General features: G+C 38.7%; 1 protein-coding gene across 1 annotated transcript in view; it reads right to left on the reverse strand.

The window, feature by feature from the left end:
• Positions 1 to 3,663: 3,663 nt before the first annotated feature.
• LOC124795276 (calpain-C) overlaps positions 3,664 to 13,467 on the reverse strand; it is a 449,990-nt gene continuing 440,186 nt past the window's right edge. Inside the window, exons 17-18 of the mRNA XM_047259222.1 lie at positions 13,131 to 13,189; positions 3,664 to 5,527 (exon numbers count right to left, since the gene is read on the reverse strand). Of these exons, the coding sequence (XP_047115178.1) occupies positions 5,501 to 5,527; positions 13,131 to 13,189 (86 nt within the window). The 3' untranslated portion in view covers positions 3,664 to 5,500. The remainder of the gene's footprint in view (positions 5,528 to 13,130; positions 13,190 to 13,467) is intronic.

Below are 13,467 nucleotides of genomic sequence, written 5' to 3' on the forward strand. Positions count from 1 at the left end.
AGATGTAGATCTGGAACCCTACTCCGTAGGCTTGTACCTCTGTTAGCAGTCTACAGTGAGGTACTGAGCCAAACACTTTTTGGAAATGTAGGAATGTAGAATCTGGCTGTTGCCCTTCATCCGCAGTTCACAGGATATCATGTGAGAAAGGGGCAAGCTGAGTTTTGCAATTGCAATGCTTTCTAAATCAAAATTGATTTGTGAACAAAAGCTTATCTGTCTCAATGAAATTTATCATATTCAAACTGAGAATATGTGCAAGAATTCTGCAGCAATCCAGTCTTAGGGATTCTCGTCTGCAGTTTCGTGAGTCTGTTCTTATCTCCTGCTTATGTATAGGAGTCATCTGCACTTTTTTCCAGTCAGTTGGCCCTTTGTACTGGGTGAAAGATTTGTGATAAATGAAAACTAAGTAAGGGGCCAAGCCATACAGTACCCTTTGTAAAACAAAACTGGGGTTTCATCCAGAGCTGATGACTTACCTGTTTTCAACTCTTTCAGTTGCTTCTCTACACCAGCGATGCCTATTACTGTGTCTTCCGTAGGTGAATCTGTGAAATGGTCAAATGATTATATGTTTGCACCATCCTCCTGCACAAATGATTTCTTAAAAGTGAAATTTAAAATTTCATGTCTCATTTTGCCATCTTCTACTGCCATACCAGACTGGTCAATGAGTGGCTGGATAGAAGCTATCAATCCTCTCAGTGATTGTACATAGTACCAGAATTTTCTCAGGTTCTCAGCAAGACCTTATTTAAGGTTTGACAGTGGTAGTTGTTGTATGCTTCAGGCATTGTTTCTTTGCAGACACATAATTTCTACTAAATTTTACCTGTTGTCATTTGTGCATTCTTTTTTTGAATTGAGGGTGCAACAGTTTTTGCTTTCTCAGCATTTTTCACGTTTTGTTATTAAATCATGGTGGGTCTTTTCTGTCCTGAATCCACTTACTCAGCACATATTTCTTCAGAGTGTGATATATAATCCATTTAAATGTTGCCCATAATTCCTGTATGTCCATCATACTGGAACTAAATGAAGTCCATTCATTGTTCATGTTTACCTGCTCTTTCTAACAAAAATACTCTCCTACCCTTCTTGATTGATTTAGTAATTGTAGTAACCACCATCACTATGATGGCATAAAAATCACTAGTCCCTGTCCCTGTACTGAAACCACTGGAAGGTAAGGTCTGTATATAGTTGCAAGGACTAAAATATTTCAGTTTTGTGTGAGTTGTTTGACTCTCTGTTCAAGACAGGTTCCAGAAAATGCTTTCAAAAGTACTTCAAAAGACTGCTTTTCTGTAGCCCCTGCAATGAATCCATAGATGTCTCAGTCTGCATTTGGTAGGTTAGTCACCGACAACTAATATTGTAAGTATTTCCACACTACTGAGAATAGACTTTCTTTGAATGACTCTAAAACTGTCACAGTAGAATCCAGTGGCCTGTAAAAACAGCTAACAATTAGCTTGATTTCAACTAGATCTGTTATATGTGTCCACATAGCTTCACAGTCACTACCAAAGTCAGCATAAATAAAGGTAATATTTTTGTCAACTGCAATGAACACTCCTTCCCCACACTTCCCTCCTGTACTAAATTGGTGATCACTTGATGTTTCAGAATGTGTTCTACCAACCAATCCCTTCATTTAGTAGTTATGCCACAAATTTCTTTTTGCTCCAGTTCTCTTCAGTACCTCTTCATTGGTTACATGATCTATCCATCTAATTTTCAGCATTCTTGTGTTGCAGCAAATTTGAAAAGTTTCCAGCCTCTTCTTGTCTGAACTGTTTATCATATACATTTCACTTCCACTCCAGACAAATACTTCCAGAAAATACTTTCTAACACTTGAATGTATATTCAGTATTAACAAATTTCTCTTCTTCACAAACACTTTTCTTGCCATTGCCAGCCTGGTATTCACCTGGTGAAACGTGGGAAACCGGCTAAAAACCACATCCAGGCTAACCGGTACACTGACCCTCATCATTAAACCACTTTGTGGATTTGATCCAAGGTTGGTGCATCCCCCACCCCCTTCTCCTTCCCTTTACCCCATTCCCAAAGTGGTGTTTGAACAAGCACAGCATCAGCATATATTCATTATTATTATTTATTAGCATTATATTTATTACCATCTCTCACTGATTATTATCTTAGTAATCCTTCCACAAAATTCTTCATTTTTCTGAGACATTTCTAAGTGTTGTTCTACATTTTAATATTTCATGTTTGTCTTCGCAACTTTTCTTTGCTCATTTTGCAATATTTTTACATTATTCATGTTCACCATTTTTACACTTTCTTTTTTTAAGAGTTCTGGTCCAATACTCTGTCACATTTGTACTCTGCTGTGTTCACTTTATTTGAATATTATAAAATACACACTAAATGAACAACATGACTTCTATTAACTTCTTCATACAAACAGACCACAAATACAGACAACAACCATTTCATCACACACAAGTTGCATTCAGCTTTTTGCTCTAGTTGCCAACCTTTGAAAACCTACAGCGAACACAGATTTTTTTTTTTTTTTTTTTTTTTTTTTTTTACCAATTTTGCAACAAGATTTGTGTGTTGCACACATTTTACTTCAATCTGTTCCACAGTTTCCTGCATTCTGTGTTAAGGTCAGGTGATAGATTTTGCTTGAATCTTCTGTAAGCAGATTTTCAATTATTCTCTATCTGATGTAATTCCGCAGTCAGTCATTAAACAGGAGCACTCTTGACTTTGAAAAATTCACAAAATCCCTGCTTTAATGTCTACTTGTTCCTTATCTCCTGTCATTGACAATTTGAGCAGTTCTTTGGTAGGGCATCATCCTTCATATGTTTTTGGTTTCTGTAAGTTATTTGGTGTGACTTTTACCTTGCATTCTACATGAAATACATTAGGAATGTCAGATGAGGGTGAGAAAAAGCAAGCTTGAATAACTTCATTCATCTTCACAGGTTACTTTATGTATAAGACATTATGGGTTGGATTTATAGGTATAACGCTCATATTATTGGAATAAAACAATTGCCTATAGTTTTCTGAAGAACAATATTTTAGCTGCAGTTCATATTCATTCTCCCAAAGTGATGACATGTTTATATTGTGACCCGAGTGAGGTCAAGGATGATTATAGGGGTTACACTGGTTCATAGTTGGCTCCAACCACCTTTTTTTATTTCAAACAATTATTCCAAGAAGCAAAAACTTTGTTTCTCTTTCACCATTGGCATTCAATGCATTTAGTATAGTAAATGGAACATATCAGCCACCCCATAGATACCATGAATTACATGTCCCAATGTGGCCATTTCTTCTTTATTTCTTCCATGTTGCATTTTTCACAAGATCAATTTCCATCCTCAACATCACACACATCTTGCTTACATAGTAAACAACATTCTCATTGTAATTCTATCTGAAAATGTTTGGTTCAAGCCATCTCCCTGACAGAAGAAAAGTTCTAAAACTTTAGTACATTGGAATAGAACAAAGTGTCTCAGAGTTAGACAAAGTAACTTTGCTTCCATTATGTACTGCATAGTGGTTTCTAGAATATGTATTTGTGTCTGTACATCACTGTATAATCAATATATCATTACATTACATTAATTACTGTTGTCTTTTATTATTTTATTTACAAATTAATTTCAAAGGCATAACACATTATTTACAAATTTATGCAAAAATATTCTGTATAAAATATAATACAAATTTTATGTTTTTACATACTCTACACTTACAGTTATTAGTGAAAATCACAAGTTACATAAAAAAATATAAATCACATAAAATTTGTACATCGTATCTCATAATGAGTTTTGTACATTTATAAATTGTGGTACCAAGGACTGAAAAAGTTAGATTTCAAGGTGGCTATCCACGATAACATACTGCACTTTTTAACAGCACTTTACAATTTATTGGAATGTTAATTATACAAATGGTACATTATGCTTGATTAAAGAGGTACTTTATATTTGTTGTTCAGAGAAAAGGAAGATAATGTGCTCAAAAATGCCTTGTCAATAGCTCAAGGTATTCTCTCTTTCCCTGATCTAGTGCTCAATGGAGGATTTAAACATAGAATACACTGCTGTTCTCTGGATATATAATAGTAATTTTATTCTATAGAGTCACCATAACACTTCTTAGAACAGGAATCAAACATTCTCAGCATGATTTTATTTTACATTTGTGTGCTTGTTGTTTACGTGAAGGTATCTTTTGGGAATTTCTTCAGTGTGCATATCCCAAGTGATATTAACATAAATAACCACAATGATATTGCTGAACATGACACCATATCAATTACTAAATGAGGCAAAATGTCAGTCAATATCACATGGTTGCACCTTTTAAAATCAAATCCATTTCTGTAAGAAATACAGAAACAAATGAAGTATCTATAAAGCATGTTAAAGATTATAGCATTCAAGAAATCAGTTATAATATTTAAGGAGATGAGTAGATACATACAATGAAAATGAAACATGAAATAGGCCTACATGATGCTCACAGACTGGCAAAGACATAAATAATTAGCTAAAAAAAACATATGTATATGATACCGGTAACAGGTGAGTACACAGCTGTAAGGATGGGGAAAACTGAAAGTGGAAAAAGTAAGAAGAAAGATTGCAATAACAAATTTTAGTAAACCAAGTCAAAAACTAAAACAAATCTGTCTTGGTAGTCTATCATCTGATTTAACTGACTCATATGTTTCATATATTGCACTACTTGCGTAGCATATTTGTGGAAGAATTACTGCTAATAAAACTAAAGGAGCTGTTTCTGATTTGTTACAAATAAGTTGATTCAAAGAGAATACAATATGTACTTAATTTATTATTGCAATTTACAGTATTTGTAGCGAAAATGTAATGATATAAAAAAAGAAAGAGGTGTCACCAGTGACTGGGGAAGCAGGTGGGTGTGAAAAAGAGATAGGGTGCATGTTATTGCACAAGACACTGTTACGTGTTCTAAAAATTTAGTACCGTCTTCAGAACTGTGTGTTCTAGTCCTCACAACTATGAAAGAAGCATGGAATATAGTTTGAAGTACCTGATCTTTTTATTTTAAAGCCATATCTCTATGGAGAAGTTCTACTAATGGTCAAAAGAAGAAAATAAATTTAAGTATAAGAGAAGTACTCTTGCTAATCAAGAATTACAACAAAAACTGACAAATTGAGGAAAATGTATATGTATACACACACACACACACACACACACACACACACACACACATACATGTTTATGACTGTATATGTACAATTATTAAAAAATATACATACACTGTTGTAAAAAATATGTACAAATATAGATATCTGAACTTTCAAAATAATCACAATCAGTTTCAGCCGACCTAACTATAACAATGAGCTCTAAGCTCAGTCTAGCTAAGGACAAGACTACAGAATTCACACGTCATGGTCAATTTTATTGAGCAAGATGATAGTGCAGCTTCCTGTGTGTTAGCACATTAAAGATGTCTTCAGCCACTGAAACAGTAAAGAATTATAAATAATAAATAAGAAGTCTAAATGATTCTCATAATACACTCTACGACAAAAAAAACCCTACACAAGGCACCACATCATTAAATGTGATGTACATGTAAAGACAAACAAATGAAAACAATTTCAGAAAAATTGGATGATTTATTCAAGAGAAAGCTCTTTACAAGTTTAGCACATCAATAATGCTTTGGTACACCTCTGGCCCTTATACAAGCAGTTGTTCAGTTTGAAATTGACTGATAGAGCTGTTGGATGTCCTCCTGGGGGATAACATGCCAAATTCCATCCAATTGGAATGTTATATCATCAAAATCTTGAGCTGATTGGAAGGTCCTGCCCATAATGCTCCAAAGATTCTCAACTGGGAGAGATCTGGCGACCTTCCTGTTCAAGGTAGCGTTTGGCAATCATGAAGACAAGCAGGAGGTACTCTCACCACATGTGCGCGGGCATTATTTTTCTGAAATGTAAGGCCAGGAATGATTGCCATGAAGGGCAACAAAACAGCACATAGAATATTGTCAATGGTCTGCTGTGCTGTAAGGGTGCTGCAGATGGCAATCAAATGATAAGAAATGGCACCCCAGACCATCATTCCTGGTTGTTGGGCTGTATGGCAAGCGACAGCCAGGGTGGAATCCCGTGACTGTCCAGGGTGTCTCCAGGCACTTCTTCACTGGTCATCAGAGCCCAGTTTGAAGTGTAACTCAAACTGAAGACAGTTTTACTTCCATCAATGAGATTCTGGGCTGAAGATGTGTCCAGAGAGGCCACAGACAGCAGTGGGATACCAACCTGACTGTCACCCAATGTATGGGCCAATACCCAAGAGTGATGGTCGGATGGTCAGGGGTGCCATTTCATTTCATAACAGGACCCTTTTTGCTATTATTTTGTGGCACCCTTATAGCACAGCAGTACATCAAAGATATTCTACACCCCACTTTGTTACCCTTCTTGGCAAACCATTCCGGGCTTACGTTTGAGCAAGATAATGCCCACCTACATATAGCAAGAGTTTCTACTGCTTGTCTTCATGCTTAACAAACCATAGCTGACCGCGGTGGCCACGCGGTTCTAGGCGCTGCAGTCCGAAACCGCGCGACTGCTACGGTCGCAGGTTCAAATCCTGCCTCGGCCATGGATGTGTGTGATATCCTTAGGTTAGTTAGGTTTAAGTAGTTCTAAGTTCTAGGGGACTGATGACCATAGATGTTAAGTCCCATAGTGCTCAGAGCCTCAGAGCCATTTGAACCATTTTGAACAAACCATACCTTGGTCAGCAATGTTGATGGATCTCTCACAATTGAGAATTTAGAACATTATGGGCACGGCCCTCCAACCACCCAGGATTTTGATGATCTGACATGTCAATTGGGCAGAATTTGCATAGTATCCCCCAGGAGGACATCCAACAATTCTATCAATCAGTGCCAAGCTGAATAAATGCTTACAGGTTGGTCAGAGGTGGACCAATACATCACTGACCTGCTCAATTTGTGAAGGTCTTTCTTTTGAATAAATCGTCCAATTTTTCTGAAATTTTAATCATTTGTTTGTCTGTACCTATACATCACATCTCCTGATTTTCATTCCATTCAGAATTAACAATTACTTCATGGTGCATAGTCTTGTTTTTTAGTGTAAAACAATAGGCAGATGAAAAAAGGAATAAAAGTCCATTGTTTGCGAATGTTTTAATTATGACCTTACAAAATGAAGTTACACAATAGGCAGACGAAAAAAGGAATAAAAGTCCATTGTTTGTCAATGTTTTAATTATGACCTCACAAAATAAAGTTACACAATTAATTTTTGTTTGTTTTCAGGTAAATGTTTCCAGTTCTGGTACATTTTGATATCAGTGCATAACAGTACACTAATTCACCACTAGAGGAGCCAAAACAAATTAGCCAAATTATCAAATGTGGATTATCATGTAGTAAAACATTTTTGGCCCCTCCGGAAATGTTATTGCCATGGCAGGCCAATCCAGATCCTAATATGCACAGATAAAAGACAAACTACTTTTCTACCATGGAGTTGGAGATGTCCTTATGGGAACTGGTGACAGTAGTTGGCAACAGAGAAAATATTGGACACTATTTTGGCACTGTTCTGTGAAGAACCACATTAATCTAGACTCCAGTACAGTGCTGAAACTCTCACCATGCCACAGGTGTGTCACCTTTCTTCTAAACAGCCTTACAGACAATCATTATATAGCTACAGTATTTCTTCTTGAGCTCTTCAGTGTTACATCTGCAGTGTTCTACTCAACTCTTTGTAGGTAGAACACAGTTTATGATCACTGACATTGGCAGTAATGTATAGAAGAGTGGAACAACCAGGCAGACGCTGTGGTTTATGACTGCAGAGTTCATGAACTAATGGGCTAACTAGATTCAAAGTCCAGAGAGATGCAAACTCAACATAAGTATGGACAAAATGGTGCAGGGAGCAGTCTGAATTGAAAAACATAAACACAGGCCAGGTCAATCATCCTACTATCAATTTCACCTACTGAAGACTTCAGAGCCTCTCTAGTAACTGAAGAACAAGTGTAGGGCCATAATATTTCCTGGGACTCTCCCATGAGAATTCTTTTTAGAAATGAGCAAAATTATGTAATGAATTAAAAGTGCATATTCCATATTACAGGGGGTACAAGTGTTACCCTTGACCCATTTGCCTTGAGGACTTAACTGTGGACAAGATCTCATCAGAGGTGGGCTTACATATGGATGAGTAGATATTGTTCACATGAAAATCTTAGACACTGCAAAGTGGAATCAAGGCAGGTCCCATACCTCTTCAATGAAGCATAGAGGAATCTTAGTTTAGAAATCTATCAGTCACCTTTAAATCAGTTTGAGAAAAAAGGCAGGAAATATTACTATAAATTGTAGCTTGTGATATGACATGAGTCCATCACTGGAAGCTTGAGATTAATAGTACAAGTACTGAGTATAGGGAAAGAGTAGATGAGGTCCCACTCTAGGCCAGATTTCTCCCATCAGCGGGGAAGTCCCAGAAAATTTATTTTTTTATTTAAATGGGAGATACTCAATGATTTCCTTCACGATAAAATGATCATGCCCTCTTTGGGGCAACACCTTATCATAGGCAACTCAGTGCTGGGCAGGAGGGTTTGCATGTCTGAGATGCTAAGGGTTATGCTGGCAGTAGTATAGCTATGGCAGGGCCACCCAAGCCAGGCAGTCCTTGAAGGGGCTAACAAAGAGCATTCCAAAACTTGGTGAAGGGAGGGCCATTTTTCTCTCAGGGAACTCCACAAGCAGTGGGTGGGTATGAGCAAAATAACCCTGAGTTTCCTGAGTAGTGACTGGCCAACATTGCCAGACATGATCTACAAAAAGTCTGAGCATACTTCAAGGACCATCGATATGTGCAGTGGTGGAATGTTGTGTGTTTCAGAGAATGAAAGCCTTGGCCTCACTGCCTGGACTGCAAGAATACATATAACACCTCAACCTCAAGTGTATTATGTGCCGATTAGGTGAATGGCTGTTGTGGTAAAGCAGGCTCTAGTGGGTTACCTCTGGGGCACCTGTCACCCCCAGTTGTGTAAGACTTTCTCAGGCACCCTGGGTTCTGCCTGCATCAACATTTGTCTTCGCAGCAGCTCAGGGGATCCCTATGGGGTGACATCAATTCAGATCTACTCCTGGACAGGTGTACCATCAGGAAGCACATACACCATGCAACAACGAGAGCTTGGGTGGTCAGTCTGCCCGAGAAAAAGACTCAGGATTATAGTAACAGAGCACTAGTCTGCAATAATACTTTCACAGTAATCAGGAGAACAGTGGCTACCTTTGAGATCTCTACTTTCTACAGTTACAAGGGGTTGTAGGGCATTTCTTGGTCCTTAAAAAGTGTTGAACACCTTTGTAATGGATCACTTATTGTTAAAATTGCCATATCACACCAAATACCTAAACATCTCGGCTGCAAGACATTAGATGACTATCCTGTTGTGAGTAGTATCATAACACACTTAATTTCTGTAAAGACACTGTTACCTGCTCTGATATAATGGAAATGAATCCTCAGCAATTATTTGAAGAATGGAAAAGCATAAGTATCACAGAAGTAAAGAATTATACGAGGAGAGCCAATGGCATATTAGAGAAAACTGCAACATTTATTCTAACCTTCAGTATGGTGGAGTTAACTGAATGTATTCTTATAGACTATATCCATCTTGAGGATTGCTCATTTGTCCAAAACCCAATGTAATGCTTTAAATGCCAAAGATTTGATCATACCACTATGGTATGTAACAGAATGACTAATTATGGAAGTTGTGGAGAGACAACTCAGAAAATCAGGTCACTCTTGTATACTTTTCCTGAAATTTATAAATTGTTCAAGGAATCACACAGTATGGAGTAGGAAGTGTAGAGTTTGTAATGAGGTTAGGATAATTCTGGAGTTGAAAGTCACGAGATGCGTACCTTATGGTGAAGCTAAAAAATTTTTCAAAGCTATGCAACCTCTGGTGTTTGCTACTTCTTTTGCATCAGCCTTTAAGAAGCCTGTGATGCCTCCACACAAACCCAAACCACAGATTCAAGTATGAATACATGCACTTGTCAGTGTAGCTGGAGGGGAAAAGCTACACTGAACCCCAAAACTATTCGGAAGTCATCAGCGATGGACTTGGAACCTCAGCCACATACCACTGTGCATTGTTAGAGGCCCACTAAGCCGTCCCCTCCACCTATGTAACCAAATCTTTCCATAGATAAGGAAAAAGTCACACAAAAAGTCATTTGCAGTGGAAGTGGCAGCTAAAGCTTGGATCAGCAAGCACTCTCCCTTTCTACAGGTTATTTTACTGTAAGAACACTTATAAGCACATGGAGGAACTGGAGAGCCAGTCCCTTCTGACCTCCTGGGTTAATCACCACCACTGAGGGAGAAGGGCAAGGACAATCATCACAGTTCGGTGACCCTCACAAGGACTTATGTGTTGCAGTGGAATTTAAAGGGATACAAATCTAATTTGGAAGAATTAGAGACAGGGATAAGATTGGTGTGGCTGTTTTCATTGATGACAGAAGCTACTCCTCTGCTGCGCCTGTTACTATGGCCATAGAAGTATACTTTCAGTGGAAATTTTCACAAAGCTAAGATCACTGTGGCTATGGCCTTGCCACAGTGGATGCACTGGTTCCCGTCAGATTACCAAAGTTAGGCACTGTCGGGTATGGCCGGCACTTGGATGGGTGACCATCTGGGCCGCCATGCACTGTTTTTTGGTGTGCACTCAGCCTTGTGATTCCAATTGAGGAGCTACTCAGCTGAATAGTAGTGGCTCCAGTCACAGACAACCATTGTAACGATCAGGAGCGCAGTGTGCTGACCACACTCCCCTTCTATCCGCATCCTCAGCTGAGGATGACATGGCAGGCGGGTGGTCCCGATGGGCCACTTGTGGCCTTAAGACAGAGTGCTGCTAAGATCACTGTGTGTTCTTAATAACTTCCACATTATGATCCATTGAATGCAGATGCACTAACAGAGTTTTTCTGGGCACTGCCCCACCCTTTGCTTCTCAAGGGTGGCTTCGATGCACACATTGTGCAGTGGGCTCAGCTACCACTTGCTCCAGGGGTCAAACTATTGAGCATCTCATCCACTGAGAGAATATCTGCCTTTTGAACTCTGGTCAGGTGACATTTTCTGCAGCTACAGGGTCATCTTCAGCCACTGACCTTCTTTTTTATTTTTGCTCGCCAGATATTACAAACTCAGATCAGTGGGAAGTGGCCATACATTTGCATTCTAGTGGACATTTTCCAGTGTGATTCATCTGTTGACTTGGATGGTGGTCAATAAGAGATGGCAAAGATGGATACTTCCAAAAGGACGGACTGGTTATAAAACAGTCAGCAGGCCATCTTCAAACAACAGGAAGGTGCCCAGAAGATGGTAGACTATATCACATGTGTTATCTAATGAGCTGCAGCTGATTCTGTTCCCCAATATAGCAACTATCTCAGATGATAGCATGTTCCTTCACAGAATTAAGAATATCGCTTGGCAGCCAGAACCAAGTGTGCAGCTTTGTGGAAATTCAAACACTGTCCAACTACAGAAAATCTTCATGCCTTCAGATCAGTGAGAGCACAAGTGAGGGAATTATAAAGGAATGGAAGAGGAACTCCTGGAATGAATTCATGTGTTCCATTAATTGATCCACTTCCACTGCATGAGTGTGAGACAGATTTCAGGCAAGGGTGGACTCCTTTCCTTACAGCCTTGTTGAGGAATGACGTCTTGGTAGAAGTACCTAAAGACATGGGTCAGGTTTTATTTGAACATTTTATTACTTTTTTACTGAGACTGCATCATGTAGACAAACTCCAGAGTTCCAGATGTGAAGATGACGTGGCTCCACTTCTTTATCTGTAATGAGGAGGTCTACAATCTTTCATTTTCCATATGGTAATTGGAATTAGCTTTGTCCACAGCCAGAGACACTGCTACAGGACAGAGCAGGTTCATTATGCCATGCTCTGTCACCTGTGACCCAGAGACAAAGGCAAACTCCTTTCTTATTTCAATTAGATATGGTTTGATGGACAGTACGCCGCCACTTGGAAGGAAGTAATATTAATCCCATTTTGGAAACCGGACAAGGATTGTACTGACTCTAAAGCCTACCAGAGCATATCCCTTATCAGTCACAGGGCAAGACTCTCAAGCACATGGTCAACTGTCACCTCACCTGGCTCCTCAAATCCCAAAGTCACATGTGCAGTTTCAGGTGCTACTGTTCCATCCTTGATAACTTAATTCTGCTCAAGACAGTGATGCAGGAGGCCTTATTATAGTGAAACCATTTGGTTGGTGTGTTTTTTGAGGTTGGAGAAGTGTACAACAATATTTGGAGGTACATCATCTTTCACCAGTTTCATGTATGGGGACTATGGTGATGTGTGCCAATTCTTATCCAGTCCTTCCTTGGGGACTGGTGCTTTTGAGATCATGTTGGTGACACCTTGTCAGACCACTGCATTCCAGAGAATGCCCTCCCCCCCCCCCCCCCCTCCTCCCTCCACCCCCCCCCCTCCGCCCACCCCCCACCCCCCACCACGAAGCAGTGTACTATATGTCACACTGTTTGCTGTCACTGTCAATGGCATTTCCTACATGCTCAGGAGTTCTGTTAAACACTCTTTGTTTGTAGATAACTTTGCAGTTTGCATCTCCAATACAATTACCAATATAATTATTGTTTTTTGCATTCAGAATTAATAATTTTTCCGCCTCCTGTTGCTGTTTTTATTGTTCTACTGCTGGATCTGCTGATGGACCAGTTTATTTCATATAACATCAGATAAACTTTATATTTACTTGAAATTCTAGTTTACAAACATGGGTACTGCTTGCAAGCTAAGTAGAATTGTCAGTTTACTCAAACTGTGTGGAAACTACGTAAATTAATGAGAAAATAACTCTACTGCTAACAAATGGACTGAAATAGCTACATTCAGAGCTCCCAGCTGGAAAAAAAAATAATTAATTGCTGCTGTACAATGATGAAACATACCTCTGCAAGGCTTAGTTTAATACTTCCATTCTGCAAAGGATCCTTTGATTCAAAAACATCTGAAATGAAACAAAAGATATATTTTTATTTACTGACACACTTTGGTGATAAAACCTTTAACCAAAAGTACAAAAATGTAATATAAGATACTGGGAGACCCACATGAAACCAGTACTCCTCATGTTACTATTATCTATTCTTTTTTAGTTAATTCATTGTTACTTGAATCTTGGGCACGAGACATACTGGTCTTACTTGGGACATACTATAAAAAAGGAAGAAAATCCATAGAGATTGTACAAATGCATATAGTTCAGGAAATAATAATCCAAGAGCT

The sequence above is a fragment of the Schistocerca piceifrons genome, chromosome 4 (assembly GCF_021461385.2).
Source record: "Schistocerca piceifrons isolate TAMUIC-IGC-003096 chromosome 4, iqSchPice1.1, whole genome shotgun sequence".
In the NCBI taxonomy this organism is placed as follows: domain Eukaryota; kingdom Metazoa; phylum Arthropoda; class Insecta; order Orthoptera; family Acrididae; genus Schistocerca; species Schistocerca piceifrons.